Raw genomic sequence first — 25305 nt, 5'->3', positions numbered from 1 at the left:
TAAATACACACTTTCATATGTCTGTATAAAATTTTTTCCTGAATAAAATTTGGTAATCTATGCAGCCAAATGTTTGTTCTAAGATAAGGCAAACCAATGGCATTTTGTGTGTGGTGTTTTGGGCCCGAAATATTTCGAACGCATCTTTGTTAGGCATTGTATGAAAAAATCCATTTTCAGTGCGTGCACGACTTGTTAATGACAAACAAGATCAAGCCAAAATATCATCTTGTTGGCCTCGAAATTTTTAGATTTAATCTATGAAGACGTCTAGCCGCTCGTGTACATACTTGGTGGTATCTCCCGAATTAACCGTTGTGTTCTCTGTTACGGATTTGAGGACAGTGTACTATCTAGGAATTAGCCATATTGGCACACTTATATGAATCTAAAACATAATTTATGGAAGCAAACTCATTAATATTGTTAATTAAAGTGAATACTGCCTTTACAGTTAATTTTTTTGTTAACCAAGGCACTTTTACAGACTTATCTTCAGGATTTTGTTTTTCGCGATACTCGTTTACCGTTCCAAGTCATCTATATCAATAAACTTCGTTTTTTGTTATCATCAATATCGAGGCCAATTTATCTAACGATTTTGTCACAAAAACTTCCGAACTACATTACTGTTGTATTACTGCGTATAGTCGGTTAGCTCGCCTGGAGATATTTCACTTACAAACATTGGTAAAGACGTACTCTACGTTCTGATATACAGTTCATAGTTATAAAATATCGGTATACTGTAAAAAATGATAATACACGGGTTTTTCATGAAATGATGTACATTCTTCTATTAGACTATCGAAGATGGAAATGTTAAATAAATTTTGAAAAACATCTCCCATGCTTTCAATTGCTTTGTGTAGTCTGTAAATACTTTTAGCACATATAAAATGTCGCTTTCTGTTAAGTGGTCAGATACGCTTCATGTCATCGCTCTCGTCAAGAACAACTACATAGTACAAACTATGCTTAATTACGTAGTTGTACAATACAGCGCCAAAATCTCTAGATGAAACGTCAACTGATCCGTTCACTTGCCTGTTGGCCTTGTCGACCTTGCGTATCACTTTTAGCAGTTGTCAAATTCAGTTGCCGAAGCACTTTTTCGCGACGCGTTTCTAGTTGAACGATATTGGCACCGAGGTCGTCGACACTTTGTTCAAGAAACTGTACATCCCGACCTAAACGTTCCAGGCTGTAATTCAAAAAATTTTTCTTGTTACATAATTTTTTGACCTATATATAGATATTTTATCTCAAAATATTACTGAGTACTGGTTGTAATCTTTTTGCTACAAGTGCAAGCCAACAACCCTGTCATCTGTAATGGGAGTTAATTTCTTTTTTATAGCATGTACATGCGCAAATTTCTCCATATACAAACGCATATGGCGTGATGGTAGTAAAGCAGCATATTTTGGAAAATATATTACCACGTACCTTGCATATTCTCTGTAGAGTTGGTACTTTTCGTGGCAGAGTTTTAGGGCGACGACAGTAGCCATGCCTACAATAGACGTGATGATCAGCAGAAGTGCCCGCGTCCGTGGTAGTCGAGCCGCAGTGGCATTCATGATGCCCTAACAGAACAACTGTAGCCGGGGCAAAGTGGGTGAAAAACCGGAACACATGTTGCCGCACGGAAATAGCGTTGAGCCATTGACTGAAGTAGTTTATAAATAGCCTGAAAGAAAAAACCCAAAATGTACAAAGTGGATCTAGTATCTACTAGAACTTTATAAGCAATGTACTACTTTTAAGCCTTTTGACACCGCACGAAATTAACACGGTCTCATTTATACTGTTCCTAGAGTGTTACGGGGCAGTTGTACACACGGAAGCATATTCCAAGCTTATCTGCAGTAATAAGCTTTGGTGAAAAAAAGTTTAGTTAGAAAAATTAATCAAATTTGTTCGTTTTCATACTGTAACCTTTATTCGCATGAGTGAGATAATCACCAAAAAATAACTATTGGTTATGGCCTAACAAATGCAGACTATGAAAGCACAGCAGAGGATTTTGTCGAATTACCGCTCTTTGTCCAATACGGTATTCCAATACGGTAACAACGGTAATAGTCACGAAAATTTATTTGGTTAACCTGATTGGCTTACGATTTTTATCTTCAATGCTTCGAATAGGCAGTTAAGTGTAATGTATCAGTATTTCTACTAGGTTTGTCTAGTCATCTTTACACACCAAGCCATTTTGGCCTTGTAAAGAAAGGAACGATTGCACGAACTTCTTTCTCCTACACTATTACGCGCGGTCTCAACGCTCGCCATTATCTAACAGCATACGACGATCAAATACTGACGGGTGTTGTCTGTTATTCAAGTCGAGCGTATTTATATCAGGGAAATAGTTGCACAATGCGTTCCAATGAACCTGTTGTGCTTGATATTCAATTAATTTCAAATGATCATTTGGAAAATTAACCTTTGTTTGTTCATCGCTGTTAACCGATCTTCTACGACGTCTAGCTGTAGCTTAATCCCACACGCAAGTAACACAGAATCTACGAAGAAATCTTCTGCTTTTTAATAATCTACAAACATCCAGTCAATATGAGGACAACCGCGTTTTACACTGGATCGTTCGCTGGCGCAAATTTGTATATAGCAGTAATAATATGTTTGCAATGACTAGGTGTTTTCAATGTCATTAGACCACTCAGGAAGGCCAAGAAAAAAAAATTATAAATCCGTACATGTATTTTCTTCGATTAATTTGCTGAAAATCTGCGTTTTTCTGATAGTTACGTAAACAGTAGCTGGTCAAAGGAAATCACTAACGCACTGGTTTCCACCTATAGCTGCGACTTGGATTACTTCCTAAAAGTGTAAAAACGTGACAGTATGATTACGTTTAAAAAGTTGATAAGCACTAGCCTCTACGATACTCACCATGAGAAGTGGACCTATGCTCGTAGCAAGAGATGTTGTCGGTGACAGGGAATCTGGCTCGTTGTCTATGACAAACATAGAGAAAGGTGTTCACGTACCGCCGCGCCGCTGATACCTTCTGTTGGCTCCCAGCATTAACGGCTGAGTCGTTCTCTACAGAACAACCGAAAGTCCAGCAGCTCTGAACTGATTTCTCGACTTCTTCTGGTGTTTCACAATCGTGTATCAACGGCACATGGTCTTTGCTCGGCGCTCTTATTTTCGTGCAATGTTTACCTATCACTGTATTGGCAGTATAATGTAACGGTCATCATTTGTCACAATAGTAGCAATACGATCACCCTGATTAGAAACACAAGATGATCCAGGCAGAGGGATCGAATTTTGTGTGTGGGTGGGTATATGTATGGTGTCAACTAGAAGTGTTCCTTAGCGGCGCAACGAATAAACACCGAATTGAAGTAACTGACACTAGATCGGATAAACGACCAATGCTCATTCGTTCCGATCACGAGGGGCATCTAGGTAGATAAACACAAAGCAATGAAGACGGGTACGCGTGCCGTGTCCGTATTCATTGCTACACTACCATACATGAGAATACAGACGAAGTTACGGCCAGTTTGCACCTATATAGAAGGAACAACTCTAAGCGAGATTATTAACGGTGGGAAGCGAAGTTTGATCAGATTTCATTTACGTGTTTTAGTGTCGATAGGCGTTCGCTGTTGGTTATTCATTGTAATCAAACACTAACCTACGCTATAAGAGATAGGTGAATCGAGCGTCGCAAGGTGCATTTACAGCTTACGGTGTTAGGGAAATTAAAAGGTTTTGTAGGGGGTATAAGCTATAGGTATGTACCTAACTACAGTTATAAGTTGAATAATACATGATTCATTAGTTATCATGGAGGAATTCACAGTAAGGAAATTAAATCATTCTATAGCTTGATTTAGTAACGTTATATTTTATGTACAGATACAGGGTCTATAAGGCGACCATATTCATGATAGGAAGTAACGACGAATTTGCCTGATGCACTGATGTAGCCAGCAAGGTTTAAGGCTGAAAAGGAACAAATGTAAGGTAATCAAGTCAAACTAATTGTCGTGCAAAAGACAATCTAGTAAATGCCTCCATCAACGTTTCAGCATTACTAAAACGATGTGGATCAACCTTGTCCATATATTTCTCAAGTGTTACACAGCCGCTCCATCTGTAGCAATATAGTATGCATTTTATCTATCTAGAGCTGATTGCACATAGTTACAATAGATTGCTACATTGTGAAGAACCTTACCTGATTTTATTTAGGTCCCATTCCATTGAAAATAGTTGTTGTCTCTTTATCAAAGTACATAGTATGATAAAGTAATTGAGATACTTAAATTGTTCCCCTTTTATTTATCAAGCTTCTTATTATGCAGTTTAAATCGGCAGTAAATTAGATCAGTCTTACCTAATAAAGATGTGTTTTTCCATATATTTTATTTTAAACCGAAAATTATCAAAGAATCAAGAACAGTTACGGAATCGTAGGTCAACATTTATATGAAATGCTGCAGTGTACTATGGACGGCATCGTACATGAAATAGTACTACGAAAGCGAGATGTTTTTTCAAATGAAAAAGCATTTCATTAGCACAGTCAAGCCTCTGCGTAAAAGTATGAAATCGATCATGTTTATTATGATTACATTATTAATATGATTACGCTTTCTTTTACCATTGTAACGAAAAACTAAGTGCAAATACATAATCTTAACGAACGCATTACCCAACTAATTAGATCTGCAAAAATCTTATTAGGTGGTATTTTTATTAAACGGTACGGCATACAAGTAATAATGTTCGTTTGTAAAGGTCAATTGAAGTCACTGTATTGTTATTAAGCCTGAGCTTTTTGCCTAAAAAGGTATATCAACGTTCTTGAGGACACTTTTTCTTAAAGAATATTGTACAACTCTCTTTGCTATCCATAGCCTCTTTGAAAAACGCGTTTCCTTCTCGACACGTATAGTGTTGCAACTGTAACACTGTGTTTGTTTCGTGCTTGTTTGGTTCATTGTAGTTGTTTAAGCGTGTAGCCGATCTCAGCTTTTCTATACTGCCTTTTGCCGTTCATGTCCATCTATACGTTCCACAATTTAGTTCAATTTGAAAACTGGTTGAACTAGCGGATCTGCGAGAGGTCCCGAATTTATGCTATGAATAGGAAACTGAGTGTTGTTTTGTTACGGCTTAATAACGTTTCGTAAATAGGTTAACAATTTAAATTTTAACTCTATGCTGAAATTGTAATAAATAAAATTGTGTTATTTATCAGTGGTACGTTTTAGCACAGTGTATACGCTGAAACGGAAGGGTTTGCATTAGCCAAAACGTAAGTTTTGTGTAATCATTGTGACATTGTTCACAATGTTTTTTTGACGGCGTTTGTCCCCTTTCCATAACGGGATCCACCATCGATAGTTAAGGTCAGATACATCCATTCGTTTCACAGAATCTAGCCGATAAACATTCTTACTGCTAGCTAACAACCTATCATCATCATCATACAATTCAATGTATGTATACTATGAATAACTATTTGAAATAAAACATGCTTTTTATGTGCTTGATTTTTAATCAAAAGTAGGCAAAAGAAATTCGTTGTGCTTATCGCATGAGATCCTCACATGATTTGCCTTGAATGGGCATTAAAGTAAACTAAAGCAAAAAAATTGTTAAGAAACGTATTTAGTCGAAGACAACCAGTTTCAGTATTTATTGGTGTTTGTGTTTTCTGCTTTGTTTAACTGTGGATACCTGTAGAAATTAAGAGCGTGCTGGTATACGTCACCATGAAAGCGTTTGTCCAGCCATATTTGGAGATACCACTTTTATGGTTATTCCTGTTGCTTTTACTATCATTTTCTCTATCACACAAGAGTGCGTTGAAGCAACAAAGAAGTTTTTTCAACTTAGTGCTTTGTCGGGTGAACTATGTTGGCACGAGTTTCTCAACAAAAATAAATAAGCATTAAAATTGCCGTTTAAAAACTTATGATTACGTAAAGCCTAATGCTTTTCACAGATGTCTCATGAATATAGCGATTGGAACAAAATAGTTCGTCGTTTCGAGGGTCAATTCTATGGCATAACTCCATATTTAGAAAATCATCACGGCGGGGCCGAAAGATTGAAGTGAGCTTGTGGTCACAGAGAGAATACTCAAACAAGAAGCACATAAAAGGGTCTTGAACTACATCAAGGGCAGGCTCGAAGAAATGAGGCTTGAGATGGTTACACATACAGATAAGTCGGCAGATTAAGTGCTCTTAAATTGACAAAACGTCTAACGTATGCTTTTACGTACATAACATATTCAATAAATTAAAGTTACTATACTATTGCTATCATATCGCTAGTATTTCAAGATCATATTGTATAATCGTAGCTCTTTATCTTTGTTTCTTTTAATTATTCATTAGAATAGTGAGAGATAGCTCGCCCAGATTCAATTTAATAAGTTAGTTCTTTTAAGAATATATGTATATATTTCTCTTTCATTACCGGCAGTAATCTCACGTAGCCCCAAGTTATCGGGATCTGATAGAATAATTCGATATTGAGTCTGTTTTGACATGTCATCGGAAATGCTCTGCGGTATGTTTTGCATGAGATTTCTTTTTTCGATACGTCTCGCACAAAATTACACATAACTTACACTTTTTTCAAATATGATAAGTAACATGTATCGTCGTTGAATTCTTGATTATATACGCGTCTGGTTTTTTGATCAATCATACGTTATAAATAGACCACAGATGGCATTGCAGACGCAAAAGGTACATAAAATCCTTCTTATCGACAGCTTCTATCAATCGTTGCAGATTTACAGATTTACTGAAGATAAGACTTACCTGTCTTTCAATATATGTGCAAATCTGCTTATGGGAAGTATCTTACAAATGGATTTGTTAAATGACCTTATAACAGGCGAAACATATACACAGTTGCATGGACCAAATTCTGTTGTTATTGATACGAGTCAACGAGCAAATTCAACCCAGTAGAAAACGCAATTACATGTTAGAGATCTAATAAACAATGCAGTTTTTGTTGCTCTCTTGTCAAATCGACCACTATCTTTACGTTAGATTAAGCTCGATTTCTTCGTCCTTTACCAATGGCTCTAAAATAATCAATTATTTGTAATACGATAGATTGAGTAGCCTAAGTTTTGCAAGCGGTAAAAGTGAAATGTTTGATGACAAATTAACGAAAATCTCGAAATATGTCTTCAATAGATTGTTTTTTCGACAGCACAGTCATGTCTACTATGTTTTTTATTTCTTACTTATACTGAATAATATTAATTAACGAAAAGTGCTTCTGAACAGATGTTCGACTCGTGGCAAGTAGCCCTCTGGTTTTTTAATCACACGCATGATGTAGCTTATGTTGGTAGCGTGGATCAAACCTGCAGCCTCTGAACTCTACTAATTGTCGTCTAAGCTACCGTGCGTACTAATAACGCGAATGTCTGTTAGCCAGGCGAATCTTACCAACATTCGTAACCTTTAACTAGATTCAAGAATAGTGTACATCTTATGTAGGCCTTTACGGCTACTGCTTCACTAATTTTAAGGAGGACAGGCTTGTTACTATTACTTGAGGTCAGTTAAAGTACACAAATTTGTTGCATATACCCGACCTTATACAATTATATCCCAATCGAAAACTCGTTCTATGATTATGTTAACAAATCTTTTTATCAAGGCTATAATAACAACGTAAATACTTTCTGATCATATTTCTGCCCTTATAAGTAATTCTATACACCCAGAACTAACTCAATGACAAATCGGTCAATGATGTTCTACAACAACGAGGGCAAAAATACCGTTTCTGGTGAACTGAGACCTTGTCCAATTGCACTACAATGTTCAGGAAAGGTTCAGGAACATTGCAAAAGCTTCGTTCTATCTCCATATTTTTGCCGAAGACAGCATAGCCATGAATGCGCTAGAGATTAATGTACTTTATTTCATCGTGCTTTTGTATACCACAAACTTGAGATAAAAGATGTCATAGACCTACCTGTAATACTTTGAATAGGTTTGGGTTACAACCTACAAAACCCAGCACGAAGAAGCGCGCGTAATTTAGTCACTATTTTTTGCCATTGCCATATATTAGCAGCTGATATAAGATGCACGCTATAACGAGTGGCAAACTTTAGTTAATGACTGATGTAAAAATAAAATCGAGCAGGAGCTCAAGATGTCCTCGGTTGAGACGAGGACCTTGACAGCAAAACACACAATCGTGCTCGTGGTTCCTTGTTTACATTCTTCATCGTTTTGTAAAGAAAGATTGATACCTTTTACCTGTTTACCATTTATATGACAGATCTTCCTGCGGAACCCTTACGCAACACGCGATCACAGATTATTTTTAGTGTTTGACCTACATTTATTGAAAACGGCTGCTCCGACAAAAATGCCTTTTGATTGTAATCTTATAATTCAATCAGCGCTTCGCAAAAATATCAAGCTTATGTAATGATGTTTCTTTATCCTAAATCGCCTACTCACCAAGATCCTTGTATACAACACAGGCTTTGGGTAGACATACAACAGCATTCGAACATTGCGCATTAAAGTCATTTGATGTAAAGGCTTGCCTTAAACCTAGATATCGTCAATAGATAGCCTTTACAAAACAACAACTTTCAAATTGGACACAGTTTTGTAAGATTCATCTTTTTCGGGATATTAAAGAAAACGAAATTTTGGACAAATTGATTCCGTTACCTTGTTACCGCTGTTGGAGATTTTAGCTAACATGATTGAAGGCATCAGAATGCTTCTATTGGTGTCCCACTTTGGTGCCATCCGTCCATTAGCTATGCTCAAGCAGTGTCATCGATTTCCATTGCCTAGGAGACTGTGACCTGGCACCTGTTTATCATCGATACACATTTCAATAAACTACATTGGAATTGTTATAATATTTCAAAACACAGAGGCACGAGCTTGACACTAGAGACTATCTTAAAAAGCGCCAGTTTCACCTCTCCTCATAATATTTTTAATTGCTCATGCGTTCAAAAACCCGCATGTCACAAGACTTAACAAGCACGTTAATTTATTCTTAGCTCTGGTATTATAGCCTCCTGATCTAAAAGGTCTTGCATCTATGTTTGATAAAATGAACACGGTAAATACTGCTGCACTTAGATTAGCACTAATAAAAAAAACAAAAGAAGGTAAACTCTTGTAAAAGATGTGTGTCTTGCTTATCCCTGTGGATCGCCTGTCCAGGTGTTGCCTCGACCTACGTATACAGGGTGTTGCACCTGTTGGGACTTAACAAAAAACAGGGATCTTAATCACACACTAATGAGGTGCTACTGGAGCTATCATTTCAACAGTAGGTAAACGCTGACATATTCACAGTAGTGCTGCACCAAATGAAAACATCAAGGAGATTATTTTTTTTATAGAGAAAAGTTTACAGGGTGCTTCTTTATTGAGCGCATCATCAAAATCTCAGTTGTTTCTTTTTTCTTGCAATATAATACAGAGTTTCTATCTATTCTAGTATCTTATTAAGTGATTCAACCGACTTATTTCTTTTTTCTTCCTCATCTTTACCTAGAAACCGCGTCCCATTTGATAAGTAGGTTCATGCAGAAATATGAAGAATGATTGAACAGGCTCAACGCGTCTCATCGCCTCCCGACAATATTGTTACTATTTTTACTATTAACTATATCGCATCGATTTTCAGCTCTTCCGTGCTACAGTACATCGTCCTCTGCAATGCACGCACTTTCCTGGACTGCTTCGTTCTCAAAAATTGTTTCATATACCTTGTTGTCACCGTTGACGTCGTTTCTTTTACTGCTTTTGTCACTTTTTGACACTTGGTGCTCATGCAGCTTCACGCTGTGATGATTCGAACGCGCCCATGTTTGGTCACTACCCTTCTCAGCATTTCAGAGTGTTTTTCATTTTGCTTTCCTTTACCCCCCCTCCCCCTCCCTCTCTCGTATAGTTGATAATGGCGCTGCAGAACGACAGAAAACCAGTTCTTACCGTATTGTTCAATTGTTGGCTGTTTGTTGTGTCAACAGGACTGCTGTATTATCATTGGTGATATAGATGAAACCTTTTTATTGTTGAATTGTTTTATGCTTTGTTCCGTATTATTACAATATTGTTGATGTTTTTCGACATTACATTGCATCGATCATCGTCGTCTTTTTTCAGTATAATATACAGGTTAATATCATAAAAAAGAAAACACTGCACAAGCTAAAGACGTGTATGAACGACCACCAAAGGAATGCACGTGAATACAAAATAATGAAGCCCCACAGACCTACTCTTGTTACCATCCAAGTGATAGCATCTAATGTATAATAATACCTCTCGAGGTTCGCTACCTCATTGGCGTACTTGTGTTTCTACAACAGGTTTATGCGCGTAGTGTGGAAAAATGGTAAAGATTCAATTAACTACACCATTGATTTCAAGACCAAAAACAAGTTGGTGATATTTATGGGTGCAAGCATGGCGATTGTAACACCAAATGTTTTAGGTTTTCAAATGCTATGTGCTTAGGTACCCTCACGTACAGTCTCCGAGCGATAGAGAAAAGAGCACAAGGTCTTAGAGAAAGCCATACGTTATGTCACCGTTATGTTTCGTTGGGGGATTGGTTTTATATTCTACTAGATTTTGGGCTGCTTTGTGGCAGTATACCTGGAAGAGTTACAAGATATGTTTGCTGTGCCTGCGCTCAGCATATAGGAAGACTGAGAACTTGCCTCCCATCCCAAAATCACAATTGGAGCAGTGTCTGGAGAAGGGCATGTGAAGTAAAGAACGATGACTCCAACTATTATTGCCCACTGTTTTCGAGTCAAGCACACACACGCACACTCAAAGACACACAATCATATAGTCCAATTTAAGAACATAAAATTAAATTATGCATTGGTACGGAGCCATTCCATAGATTGCTATAACCACTGTAGTTGGTATTTTGTCGGTAGATCAGGATTGACTTGTTACTGTCTAATAATTGGGTCTTGAAAGAAAAACTGTCATTATTTTCTTAGTGTTGGTTCCTTTCTCTAGATGCCCTATGTATCACCATATTTAGATGAATCTCTTTCTAAATACCTGGTTGCAACATCACAATTCAGATCCATAAAACTGCAACAACAAGAAATAAACACATGTTCTTTGGCCCCTCAAAGAAAATTAATCCCCAAACCTAAAGTTAAGCACAGCATCAGGGAACATTTTCACGTAAGCTATTAGTGTCTCCAGGACCCGAATCCTTTTCGCTTTCTTATACAATTCTGCATTCTTCAATTTAATCAAATGCACGCTAATGGTAGGCTCATGTCTGCAGAAAAATAAATTGTTACAAAACCGTGCCCCATCAGATTTACAGCTGCTATTTCATCTTTAAAAAAGTCACACATTATTATTATTAGTTATATTAAAAATAATAAATGGAGATCAGTCGCGTTCGCATCATGATACTAATCCATGTCACATAGAGGAAGAAAGCTAATTCATTTAACCTAATTCGTAATTGTAAACGATAACAATAGTATTAATAGTATATTAACACTGGTCCTAAATACCAACATCATTGTATATTCTGCCAGTCCCCACGATCTGGTCGGTCATGTATGAAGCATACGCTCTCTCTCTCTCTCTCTCTCTCTCTCTTTATGGCTTTCTGTAACAACTGGGATAAAAGCCTCCGCCAATTTGATGCCATTGGCAAACTAAAAAACTCGAAAAAAACAACTTAGAGATTGCAGATGATAAATCAAGGAACAGATGCATTGAGTTTGGAAATGGAATACATAAAACCTCAGCGTCCTAAGTTCATGCAAAAATTAATATATTATACAAGCAAAAAGATACAAAAAATACAAAGAGCACCGAGGCGGAGAACGAGGCGGGACGCAAAATTGTCATCAACTAATTCTATTCGCTGGTCCAATTGTTTTATACATAGAGAAGAAGACAGAAGTATTTTTTTCGCTCGGAAAATTATATATCGTACAAATGACGTAAAAACTGGCCCAACTAACCACTGGATCCATTTTCTACATTTAGCTATTACAATATGTATAACATAATAATCTGCGTAAATAATACTACACTCATAGAGCAGCACTATAACATAATAATACGAATCATAATAATTATTATACGATGAATCATAATAATCTTTAAAAATCATTTTAAGAATAACTGTAATAAAAATTATGATTTTGACACGAGCAGCACGGATCCATGAACAAGCACAGCACACTAGAAGCGCTGTGATCACGTTTCCACATGTATAATAATGTTATCATTGATAAATTAATTGATTTATGTATATATATATATTCTTTGCACAAATGCTACTTTGAAACATAACTTCATGATTTGCATGCTGTTGGCCAAAGAAACGCATAGTGACTAAGACACATTATCCACTATTGTTACCACTTTTGCTTTTTGATCATCTTCCCCGTAATTCCGAAAGCAGCATTCCTTAGCCTTCTATTCCAATCGTTTATCAGAAGAACTAAATTTCTAGAAAGTTAGTTCGAAATTTATTTTTCTGATTCCGCCAGATACGACTGCGACCGCTTTTCTCAAGGTCGGGATATGCTCGGCTCCCCGACGATCCCAAAAGGGATATATCACTATCGAACGACAACATCCTCATCGAAACAATGAGGTGACTCCTTGCAGAAAACATGTAGTGGCATGTAGTCCCATACGATACGATCGCATAGGATTGACCTCAACCGTGTTCAACAACGGTCGCTAGACGTACGTCGGCGCGATTCAAAAAATATTTTTGAGAACTTTTTTTATAATTTGATAAACCAGAGTTCTGGCTCTACAGGCTTTTCCTGATACTGACACTCATCGTAATACCCACATCTTTACTTTATATCATTCGACGTAGTTAAATATACTATTTCCAGTAATTTTTATTCTTACTGGTGAATAATCATACCCGTAAAATGATGATGGTAATAGTGATATAATAATGTGCACTGGTATAATTGCCTGATCCATTAGGACAGCTAAGCGCAGCGCTGGCGACAGCGACGTCTTTGCTGAGCGCTAGCTGTACGGCGTACATTTCTATCCTATCCCTTCCCTCCCATAAGTGCACCATTTGTACGCTAACCATGGAGCATGGTTATGGGAGCTCTGCGTATGAGGGTTGTGTTTTTCTTTATTGAAAACATCTTATTGTGTGGATCGTACGCATCATCTGGAATATATATGCCTTGCTGCTTCTGCTGTATGATGGATCAACTTTTGTAGACGTTTTGTCACTGCAATTGTTGTTGCAGGTGTTATTACCGCTGTGACATCTTTGCCGTTTGCTTTGATGTCATTAGTGCCGCGGTTCCGTTGTTTTGTCTGTGTCCTGAAGTACCTAGTTGCTTAGGGACGCGGCCTATATCTTTTCATCAGTTTTCTTTCCTCTAACTTTTCATTTGTATGAATTAATTGTTGTTCATTTGTACAAGATATTATTTTTCTTCACGTTCATCACCTGTCGTCATTGTCAGCATCAATAAGTCAGCAGTCGATATGATCATTTATCGCGTTCGTGATTGGTAATTACCTACACAGAATGTACACTGGAGGAGCCTATGGCCTCCATAAAACCCTCTAGTGTGTTCGCTCTCATCCAGTTCGTTTTTGTCCCCACTACGTAAGCAGTGCTCATTTATTGTTTTAAGAGCCCTCAATAAATAATTTGTTATTCTGCCCTCTCGAGTCAAAAATGGACTAATATAAATTTTTCACATATCGTTCGACTACCTCATGCTGAAATGGACAAACTTCTCATCGAAATAAGACACGACAAAGCGTGTCAACAGCACCATGGTTGCACGTGGGGAAATATCTTGGGAACAAGTTAATTTCAAGTTTTTTTTCCAGACGACAACACAGCGCTGTAGTAGCCTAATGGCAATTGAAGACATTTTTCACAAATAATTTGCAGGATCTCACGTTGCTAATTTTTTTTTTGATTGAACCTTATGAGATATATTGTACGAGCAAGAAGTTTGCCCAGTCGACAAAGGTTCGCCATTATTGCCTCATGATTGCTGGATCCACATGAAATTGTTCAACGATTTTGTATACTGTTAGCTTTCTACCGACTTTCAATTAACCAGCTCGCCCACATTGCTTCAACAATCTCTAAATGCCATTTTTAGCTGAAAGTGCCAAAAAGCATTGACAAATCAGATCAGACTGTTGCTTCGATTCAAATGCGTCTTTGTTATAAAGGATTCTCCAATGCGATTTGTTTGCTTCTTGTGCATCGCAAGATATCCGTTAATTACAATTAACCATTCAGCCATTTGTTTTTCACTGAGTATCGAGAACAGCATGATTAGAGCGATGTGTACCGTTTCTATTTTTCTCGATCAATCGAGCTTCTTTCCTTCAGCCCAATATATTGATTAACTATTTGTGTCTAAATGCAATTTGTATTTTAAAACAAATTTCCTCGATGCACTATTCGCCACTAGCAGCATGCTCTATTTCGTTCTTTTTATTTTCCACTCATCCATACACGATCGTTTCCTCGCGAGTTCTCTGCTTCATAATTCATTCCACTACCAATCCTGTCGTTCATCGCTCGTTTCACTTCACTCAGATCTCGTCAATGTCATCGTCATTTAACTTATTTTCATATTATTTATTTATATATATATATATATATATATATATATATATATATATATATATATATTGTCGTCAGTTCTTCGTATGATACAGTAGTACAGATCACTATGGATGATAATACTTAAGTACTAAGGGTGTCCGCCAGATAACGTTAGGTCGTTTGTTCCGCTGGCGGGGCCCCAAGGGCCGCAGTCCTGTGGCCGTAATCCATCCAAGCGGCCGTTGATGAAGGCGTCATTTGATTGCTCAATTGTCCTGCCCCTCCACCATAGGTGGTACCAGTTCCAGTTACTGCCTGGCTGAAGGCACCCGCCAAAGCAGGGTCATCGCTTTTGTCCTGCTCGCGCCTCTTCAAGCAGGCTGCCTTCGGGTTGAGGTTTCGTTCGCGGACCTGCTGTTCCAATTGCGTGATCACGTCGACTGCCTGGTGTAGAATGTTGAGTTTCGTCTGCGCCTTATCAGTCTTCAGGTGTAGCATGCACATTCGACCTAGTTCCTTAAACGCTTCATTAATATCACGAACTCGGATACGTTCACGGGCGTTGTTTGCCTGCCGTTTCTCCTTTTCGCGTTCCATTTTCGTCTCCGGATCAAGGTCTTCCATATCTGAGCCAGCGAACCCGTCTCCGTCGCCGTCGCCGGAATTGGAATTGCTTGAGTGCCATCCGGAGTTCGATGACGCTGCACTTCGCGCTCGCTTAACTCCGTGACCTGACGGTAGGGCAGCCGAGACTTGCAGAGGCAGTTTAGCAATACGCTTTATATCGGATTTACCTTCACCACTAGGTGACATCTTAGCCACACCCGTAACTGGACTTGAAGATGTTGATGCAAACTCACCCGAAAGAGGAACCCCAACCCCAGAATCCTCAAAGCCGCGTTCCTCTGGTCGTGTGACATCAAGTAGACTAAGTGATCTTGGTGGGGCTGCGGTGGCTCCTGATATAAAGAAAATTAACAAAAAGAGGTAAAAAGAGGTTTAAGAAAACCATTGTGCTGAACTAAACAAGAAACAACGATAGTCAACAAAGTAAGGGTATAGACTAGATATAGAACGGAAATTGTCCGCAGCAGATAGTTGTTCATATCTTAAGTTTGCCTAAAATTTATATTTAAGCGACTATATGGCACCTCGAAGACATGCGCAAATATACCATCACAACGTTTTAATTTTGAAAGCATGTTTAGGTAGAAAATAAGGGTTCTTTAGTGCTTCAACGAAGACAATCACAAGGAACTCCACAATAACCAGTACAACCTTGATTAGCTCAACACATGTACCCGTCCTCAAATAAAAAAAAAACTTCTAAAAAAACAGATTCCTACGCTTTGCTTTATAACGCAAGCATGCATATATCCGATGCTACCGTTACTAGACAAAGTATCAGTGCATTTAGTCACTAAAGGTATAAAGCTATTGAGCGATCAAAGTAACTGTACTGAAACAATTATCTACCAGTATCTAGGGTTACAAACCTATCAGTGGCGGCGTCTGAGCAGACGGATTTGACCACACTGTAGGAGGTGGAGATGACAATGAACCTCCGCCTGAGTACCCGACGGGGGTGGCTGATCCACTGCCCAAACCACCAGGTAGACCAACTACTCCGGGTACAGCTGTAGCTGAGGATGGCTGCAGTCCCGTTGGTGGAAAGCCCCCAGTCACGGGCTTCAACGAACTGATCAGAGGTGGTGGCGAGCCAGCAGCAGTCATGTCCGTTCTGCAGAACGATGACATCGGTGGTAGCGTAGCTAAAGGTGGAAGAGGCTGTTTTGAATAGCCACCAGGCGGTGTCGCCTCTTCGATCGGTTGTAGGGGTTGAAGCGGTGGTGGCGGTGGTACCCCGTAGCTTCCGGGATAGCCTCCAGATGAACCTGCGTAACACGACCATGCAGGATCAGTGTACGGATCCTGGCCTGGATGACCCGACGCCACGACGTCGAGGTAGGGATTGACGTACGCTTTTGAACAGCTGCCAGAACCGTTCGGAGTTGGAAATGCATCGTCCACATAAGACTGTAATTAATGCAATGCAAACAAATCATCAAAGATACACATGGTCAGAAATGAAGTGATAGTAAATTATTGACTGATTATTTCATACATATGTACATAGAAAGCCAAGGTTGGGCATATAATGACGAGTTTGATTAATTTTCCTGTCTAATATATAAACACCCAGAAATTTAAAAGATTTCATGGGGTTCTCTTAGAGCGAGAATGTTGAATGTGCACAAGATACGTGTGATATAAGATACGCGCCTAAATTAAACGTGCTCAGATAGTTCCGTTTGTCGGGCAAGTGATTTTATTTCGTGCTTGCTCTCGTACCCTAAAATGTAGTCACCTTCATTTTGCGCACATCGCCTATGTCACAATTTCTTTTATCTTGTTACTTTAATTTATTACATTGGCACAAAATTGCAGTTGATTCTGCAAAATCCTTATAAACGCAATATGAAATGGATCGTTAGGTTAATATATAGTACGATCTTATATGCTGGGCTGATAAAAATCCTATTTACCAGATGGCGATATCCAGAGATGGCGGCAGCAAAATAACCTGGCGCATGAGCAAGATATATGAAGGTGCCTTCATATACTACACCGCTTCAGGTATTTCATGGTATTCCTTTATTTCTTCGATTTTTGCCACTATAAATATTGTATGAGCCGCACGATGGCAAACTATTCCCCTTAATAGTCCACCGATTCGAATATTAATTCTAATAAAGCCCTTTCAATTAATTTGGACATAGTTTTACATCAATTCGAAATATCTAATTAAAACACATATTCAATACACATTTATTGTAAAATAATTCTTCTAACATAGTGTTTAGTTTAATGCACCATACGATTTGCAAAAAATCCTGGTGATTGAATTTTCAAGGAGCTCGGCGGGAAGCCTACTTTCACGGAGCTGCCTACCTGCATATGAGGACAATGAGAAGAGAATAGCATAAAGTGAAAGGACATTCTTTCATACTGAGAGATCAAAGCAGTCGTACCAGTGCAATCCCTTTTAAATCTAATCTAAAATTATAATTACGTTTGACTAAATCTAAAGTGACAATAAGTTCTTCCAATATAGTTAGTTCAACTAAAATATCGTCTGATGCGCTAATACCAACCCTGTGTTTTTTGAGCGATTTTTTAAGGATCGTTGCTCAACGTTTGCAGTTCAAATGATAAATATAGGATACTATCACATAAACAACAATTTTTTTAATATGAATTCTTGTAAATCGTAGATCGACTCACAGGTCTTGAGTTTATTGATCAATAGGCCAATACGCCGTGTATTTTTACTCGTATTAAATGTTTGATTGATTTCTGGATTAACATACAAGTCTATATGGTCCATCTCTCTAAACAAGTGTGTCGTGGTTTTTGAAATATATTGAATTTGCTACGACAAAGAGATGCGTCTGCAGAACGATTATTTTAATTAGAAAATGTTGTCCATGTACATAACAGAACACAATAAATATTATATGCAATGATAAAAATTTTCGCTTGCTACTAATTTAAATAATAGAGTGATCTAATCACCAGAGCAATTCACTGTCAATAGGGTTTTAAGCTCATTCCCGTAACATTCATGATGGAAATAAATAAGCCTTGTCCTAAACAGCCCATACTGAATCCTAGAGTTTTGTCAACGTAATTTTAATCCTCAGTTAGGTGAATCGCCTCGAAACTGACTATCTCAGAAACATTTAGCTGGTAAAAGCCAACTCACATCATATGTAATGTTTTGATTTTGATTAAAAAACACTTTGTAATTCTGTTGTCAGAGGCGTATTTTCGACGCGTCGTTAGAAAATCATTTGTCAATCAGAACGATCGTGCGTGGCTGTTCCTAGCTAACCTAAAAATTGTTGATGGATTATTTGAAGAGTTTTCTAACAAAGATGAGTGAGTATTAAGTAGTATTTTTATTTGATACGTCAGGTAGCCTAAGTTAAACATCACCTAGCTTTTACATATATATATATATATATATATATATATATATATAATATCGTATTTTTTAGATTTGAAAGTGAAGGTGAACAATTGTAAAAACAATGCTGGTGTCGAAACAACAAGGTATCAACAATAATAATAATCATAGCACACGAGAAGTTAGATTAAAACTACGTTCGAAAAGCACTCTAAGCAGAAGTAAATACAGGTAAATGGTCGTGAATTAGTGGAATCGATAGATTAGCCTAATCAATTGCCAGTATTTTTTTCATCGCGGTACTCTTCCTGCCTAAACCGCCATATGACCTACTGCAATACAAGTAGCATAATTCAATAGAGGCAGAAAACTAAATAAACACAGTTGATTGATGACTCTCTGTCTGACACTCCCCAGACGGCTTCCTTAGGCAGTTCAGGAGGTCCCATTAGAGTTAGCACCTAGCCCTTTATGCGGTGCAGGCTATTCAGACATCGTCAAATAATAGTAATTCAAACAAAAGATCGAGAAATTTCAGTTTTCTGTTAAGCAAACAGTAAACTGTGGGATGGTGGTAAAAAAACTTCGCCGGCAAAGCAAAACGCTAGATTCGCTTTTCTAACTATTATAGTCAGTGAAGTACGCTGCCATGGATGGGCGAGACTAAATGTTTTATACACACTAATAATATTTAACCCACATAAGAAGGAAGCAGATGGGTTAACCTTTCACTATCTTTCTCTCTCCAGCATAAAGCGAAGTCTAAGATTAAAGAGTAATAGCGATTTGGTAGGTAAGTGTGACTCGCGAAAAACACTCGGTAATACCGTAAAAAGAATAACTTATGTCTGAATCATAACATATTCGTCGTGTTTCTTAGAATGTAGCATAAATATTAATGAATTCATATGATTCAGTTGCGTACCAATGTCAACTAATATTCGTTTCCTTCTGGCGAAGCCAAACGCCTTTATCCGAGTTACAGGTTTACAAAAACAACGGAGAAATGGATGATTGCTTTTATATAAATTGCTATAATGGTTGCTGATATTAACAAAAAGTTATACCATAGGTACACTTTCTGAAGGAATCAGCTGCTTTATTGGAGCACGAGTTTAAAATGTACTGTTGATATAATGAAATAACCTAATAAAGAGAAGCTTCATGGCCTCGCATGGTGATGTCCAATACACTCTAGAAACGAAGAACTACAAGGCACTGCACATTCGCTCAGGGTGAGTTCGGCATTCGAGAATTGAGAGCCGGTGCACAAATATCGACACCTATAACCGATTAAAACTAAGGCACTTGAGAGCACAAAAGCAGGATCTGACTGGCTTCAATCTGACGCTGTATATAGCAATGTTGGGATCATAAACGTAATCGGGTAAAATAGGTAACTGAAAGCAGGGTAAGCTAGAGATCTTAAACACGAGATGATTGCAGAGTTTAAATGTCAGGTAACCAAAGTGTGGTAGGGTATCCGTTTTTGGATATACAAAAACGAATCCCTCTTAATTACTGGCATCTCAATAAAGTTCCTGGGCCAAACATAGGATAATAAACACCTTACAGAGCCGCCACTAAGGTATGACAGCTAAGGTACTAAGATGTGTATCATGAGTTCATCCTACTTCGTTATTAATTATGATGACCTTGTTTTAAAAGAGTGAGGAATAAGAAATCGTATTCGAGATAGTGTAACAATGACCCAATAATTATATCTTAGGTCATCGGGAAAGCAGGATAAAGGGACTAATGGAGTGACCATAAAAGAAGCAAAAACGTGTGAATATTCGAGGTCTCACTTAAATTTATTTCCGTCTAGAAAAGCGCAGCAAATAAAGTCTCAAAAGGCAGACAACGCAGTTAAACTTTATAAATGCCTACTCTCCACTCCAGCGAAAGCAAATTATATTTAAACTGTGAACCAGGACATGCAAGTCGACTCTCAAAAATCATGTCGTTAACGACATCTTTCCACTATAGGGCCAGCTTCGTTGTTTAATATGCTGTCAAAGGACGTAAAGGAAGACATAAGAGCACCAAACGGCGACAGGTTAAACAACTCCCCACTCAAGCCCGAATCATGAATTACATCCTATTAAATAGTATTAGGTCCCGTTAGTCTTTAAGGTCAGTCCAACTATAGCCCATAGATTATTCTGATTGTTTGTATGGTTTTGGATGCATTTTTGCGACCAACACGCATTACAAGACGACTGCAGGTACAATTGGATTCTGTAATTAACCTATTTTGTCTTCCCCGTCATACTGGGTACCACTGGTCTCACAGAACACAATGCTCCATTTTCCCTCCCGCGCTTCTTGTCCTACCCCGTCCTCCGGTAGCGGTCACCATCGCCAACCCCATGGCAATCTGGTTGCTAATCCGCGCTGGTCCGACGGCCCAATCGGATGCGACAGTGATAGACTGGTCGGATCAAATGCTGTTGATATGGTGTTCCTGGATGTCCCCCCTCGTAAGAGCGACCACGTTTGAGGGGCGAGGAGGAGGAGGCAGAGCGGGCGCCACGACGTCTGAATACGACAACGATGGGCCGGCCACCCATCAACGACGACGACCACGGTCGGTAGCAGTTGCTCCAACGGCAACTTCAACACTACCACAATCACTGCCATTGGCATCGGGGTGGTGAAGAGCAATCTCAAGAAAAGAGCAATCGAACCATCAAAGCCAGACCGAAATGGAAGAAGGGACGACTCAGAAGCCGCAGCACGAAGCGTCGTGACGACAGAGTAGATGAAACTGCATAATCACCGACTTATCCAAAATTAGGATAGTAATAATAAGAAAGTCAAATAAACGCACTGAGTAAAACGACTTATCGAATGAGTTACGGTGATAAATAAGATTACAAATTTAAAGTAGATATAACAGGCAAACCGATTTCCCGCTTAAATTGAGAGCGGTTTAGCTTTTCTGAGTGGTATAGCCTTTTTGCATATTAATCACATAACCTAATCGTGGTATATTGACGCACAAATACGTAAAATACACGAGGGAGAAGAAACGGCAGAAAGCGCAACACATATCTTGGCTCCATAGATGCACATGAGCTCCCTGTGATTAGGGAATCTCCGCTATAATGAGCTGATAAACTTCCATCATAAGGGGTAGAAAAATGCACTCCAAAACGTTAACAGAGATCATGGGAACGATAAAAAGCGATTGATATCCCTTACGACGGACTCATCTTTAACTTCCGACACTTCAGCGTATTCGGTACAGTTTAATGATTCGTATAATTAAATCACAAACACTTCACACAATGGTCTCACGTGCGTACACTTCGTTCTCTATGTATATACGTGAAATTGGGTACTATGGACATATACTTGGTAAGAATCCGATAGTTTTTCATTCCCCAAAGGGAATAGACAGTACACTGCACAGACCGAGAGTTAACTTTTATTCGCTGAATGCAGTCAGCAGGCTAATGTTGGTTGAACTGACATTATGATTGGCATTGGTTACTTGTGATGGCGATACTGTTGGCTAGTTGGATAATGTTACAGCAGTGACGTATAGTGGGCGACGTGTAGTAGAAAATCTATGGTTATTGTCCTACTCTGTTATTGCTACGATTACTAACCGGAGTAGGCTGTGTCCAGGGAGGGAGCGTGGTGGTGTGATGGATAGGGAAGTCGTGATGTCGTCCCGCAGTTGTCGACGGATAACCCATATCGGCTAGACTCTGTTCCGCCTGCTCGGAACCGGCCATATACCAACTAGCGCTGCCGATATCCTCGATTCCTCGGGAAGTCGTCAGCTCCTCAAAGTTCTTACGTTCTTCACTCATTTTGTTAATTCGGTTGAGGTACACCAGTGGTGCTCGGCTGGCTCGCGTAGCGTTGCAGCTTTCACTACCACCTCACGCTTTGCGGCCACCGGGGTTTTCGGGGATCTTTGTCGTCGGGGGTATTGGTACTATGGCAAGGGGCGGTTTGTCGAGCACTAACGGACACTGAACACCTCTCGGCACGACTGAACGATTCACTTCTACACTGGCACTAGCCCTCAGAGGGCCCAGCACGGCGCGCGGCTCAAGGCCAGGCGGCAACGGAGGGGACGCAGCAATGTTTCATCCTCCAACAACCAGCAGCCGAACTACAAAGCAGCGGCGCATTCCCAGAAAACATAAGATGGCTGCCGACGCAGCAGTCGCTCGCGCAACAACCAAAACATCGCAACCTCTCTGTTACATTGAGCTCTTCGTGGCCCCTGAGTACTGCTGCTACTACTCCAAAGTCAAGCGAGCTATGTTTAGTCGTCACCCACGAAACGATGAACGCATTCTTTGGATACAGTTTGAATTTTGTGGCGGTTAATGGATTGCCCACGGAACCGCTCATGATAGCTACACTAATTATAAAGCTGAGTGTTACGGGAGGTCAGTAGTATTAGGTAAATTAACATAAAAGTAGAATATGAAAAAACTAGTAAACATAGAAATAGATCTCATTCATTCTTTCAAAATCAGAGCGTAAAACATGATCAAAAAAAAAAACAGAGCGTAGAAGAACATGATTACGCCAATTGTTCTACGACTGCAAGATGTATCTGTTTGTATATATCATTAAAAAACCTTGCAACGGTGTTTTTGCAATTACATGTTAATTAAAGGTCTCTTGAAATCATCAGTAATTGAGCACATATGTTTACGAGTGATATCTCTAAAAGTGATTGAGCTGTGATTGCCGCGACTGTTCTTTGATAAGACTAAAAAGTAAAGGAATATTAATTCTCAAATAGTCCTGCTCAAACACGCCAACAAAAAAAAAAGAAGTAAAAACATGGTTTTTCAAATAGACGCAAAAATACATTATCAGAAATCGGATGTTTTTTCACCGAACGGCAAAAAATTTTTACGAAATTGTCCAGTGAGTAACATGATGTAACGTGGTAACACCACGTTATCATAAGGATTGGTAGTGGAACAGGTCGCCTATTCAGTTTACCTGTACTATATCACAGTGATACCATATTGTACGAACTGATGGATACTGTTTCATGGAAAGTTTTTTCTTTATGCGGCTGGGTTTGAATAAGAGATTTAAAAGCGGAATAATAAGTTCAACTTGGTTTTCGTATACTGCTTTCGTGTAAGTTGAACAGCTTATAAACTACATCATAAAAAAATTTTTTGGTGACCTTAGTGTACAAAATTAATATCGAGCTATGAAAAACGAAAATCTCAATGAGAACATTTCCGTACTTCATGATATTTAAAAAAATTTTTTTTTGTTCCTTTATTCAATGTACGTCGAGCGAAATTCATTATTAAGGAACATAAACAGCTGTGATGATATATTCAATTGCATAGCATTTTAATAAATCAATGCTTGAGCTGCTTTAATTAGAAAATGCTTGATTGTATCTACGTTCCCTTCTTAAATGGTTGTGATTATAAGGAGCTTGTGTTGTACAAACCAGAAGTGTCAAGCTCTCAGATCGAGCGCCAAAATTCAGCAGCGCTCAGCTTGGTAAGTACCTTTTTATGCGGCTGGGGCAGAGTAGGGGGCAAATGTAGACAGTTTTGGAAAAGGTAGGTTTACGGTTGTTCATTTGCAAAAAAAAAGGTGTGCACCTAACGATTGGGCACATGTGTTTATTGCTCAATATGAATGACATATTAATGGTACACAGCCATATAAATAATAGTGAGTGGTCAGTAATTGATGGAAAGCTTTTGCTTAATATTCAATATTAGTTAGAATACGTTTCATTTACAGCTGTTGTAGTGTACGCAGCGCAATAGATGTTCAGTTTAGCCCCTATCACGAGACCCCTAAGGTCTACACGTATTATAAATAGTGTGGTACACGTATAACTTTTGTAATCAAAGTAACTAAAAAACTTAAGCAGCACCGTTATAGTTGCTATTCTACGTAGATGAACATGAATGAAGCTCTATCAAGTAAGCTATTTTACTGTTGATCCTTCTTCTGGTCAGACCCGCACGACAAAATCGCCATTTACTTATACGGCGTTATCGTTTAGTATCTCTAAGTTCATGCGAACGGTAATAGAGCGACCGCTAATTAATCCATAGTCTAGTTTACAATTTGTATATACGTTATTGCTACGATAAACAATATCGCTAGAGGATATACGAGCAAAAATTACCTGATTGTCAAGAAGTGGCACGGTGATCCTGCCGTGGAGACGGTCGAGGCAGTAGCAGTTTGGGCTAGTAATAGACACAGATGATGCCAAACTCTGAGCAAACAATTACATAATACACCTGTCTATTCACTGTCTTGAAATACATGTCCGTAGGGGCCCATACGACTTGAGGAATAAAATATTTTCTTTAAAAGTGGAAGCGCGCATTTTTTCACACGCCTTTTATAAACGCATCCACCGGGTACTATTGCCATAGAAAAATATTACGCCGTTAAGGAAACTTATGTAAAGCTCTGCATCGTATGTAAATATTTAGTAGAGAATTGCACCTCTCGGAGTAATTCTAGGGTGCTCTTGAATTTTATGGAATATTGAATACTTTTAGATAATTATCATAAAACGTTATTTCTTTACCAGTTAAGCGTCAGCTGCAGGCAAATTTCTCCCAACCGAAAGCAACCTTTTTTTCACGACGGCTTCAATCGAAGGCCTAATTCATTGAAACTATAAACCTAGTTCGACCTGTTTTTACTAGCTGGCGACATAA

The 25305-nt window shown here is 38.7% G+C and overlaps 2 protein-coding genes and 1 long non-coding RNA gene across 4 annotated transcripts; 1 reads left to right on the top strand and 2 right to left on the bottom strand.

The window, feature by feature from the left end:
• Positions 1-770: 770 nt before the first annotated feature.
• LOC111244533 (uncharacterized) lies at positions 771-3346 on the bottom strand. 2 transcript variants are annotated; one of them, XM_086979476.1, is made up of 3 exons: positions 2917-3346; positions 1450-1693; positions 771-1204 (listed from the first exon to the last, which is right to left on the bottom strand). In XM_086979476.1, exons 2-3 carry the CDS (start codon positions 1581-1583, stop codon positions 1027-1029), a joined length of 312 nt encoding a protein of 103 aa, XP_086835602.1. In that variant the 5' UTR covers positions 1584-1693; positions 2917-3346; the 3' UTR covers positions 771-1026. The 2 variants fall into 2 exon arrangements, with proteins under 2 accessions (XP_086835602.1, XP_086835603.1); XM_086979477.1 differs by lacking the exon at positions 2917-3346 and adding an exon at positions 2450-2469.
• Positions 3347-3536: 190 nt separating this feature from the next.
• On the top strand, positions 3537-11856 carry LOC147757253 (uncharacterized). The gene is made up of 2 exons (XR_015320546.1): positions 3537-5486; positions 5996-11856. It is a non-coding gene; the product is annotated as an uncharacterized LOC147757253 (long non-coding RNA).
• LOC111244531 (uncharacterized) lies at positions 9398-22859 on the bottom strand. The gene is made up of 3 exons (XM_022791757.2): positions 22225-22859; positions 16134-16674; positions 9398-15596 (listed from the first exon to the last, which is right to left on the bottom strand). The coding sequence occupies exons 1-3, from the start codon at positions 22429-22431 to the stop codon at positions 14809-14811; spliced, it is 1536 nt and encodes a 511-aa protein (XP_022647492.1). The 5' UTR covers positions 22432-22859; the 3' UTR covers positions 9398-14808.
• Between the last annotated feature and the right edge of the window lie 2446 nt (positions 22860-25305).

The sequence above is a fragment of the Varroa destructor genome, unplaced genomic scaffold (genome assembly GCF_002443255.2).
Source record: "Varroa destructor unplaced genomic scaffold, Vdes_3.0 BEIS01000002.1, whole genome shotgun sequence".
Classification (NCBI taxonomy): Eukaryota; Metazoa; Arthropoda; class Arachnida; order Mesostigmata; family Varroidae; genus Varroa; species Varroa destructor.
The sequence above is the reverse complement of the archived record's forward strand: the minus strand, read 5'-3'. Positions and strand labels throughout refer to the sequence as shown.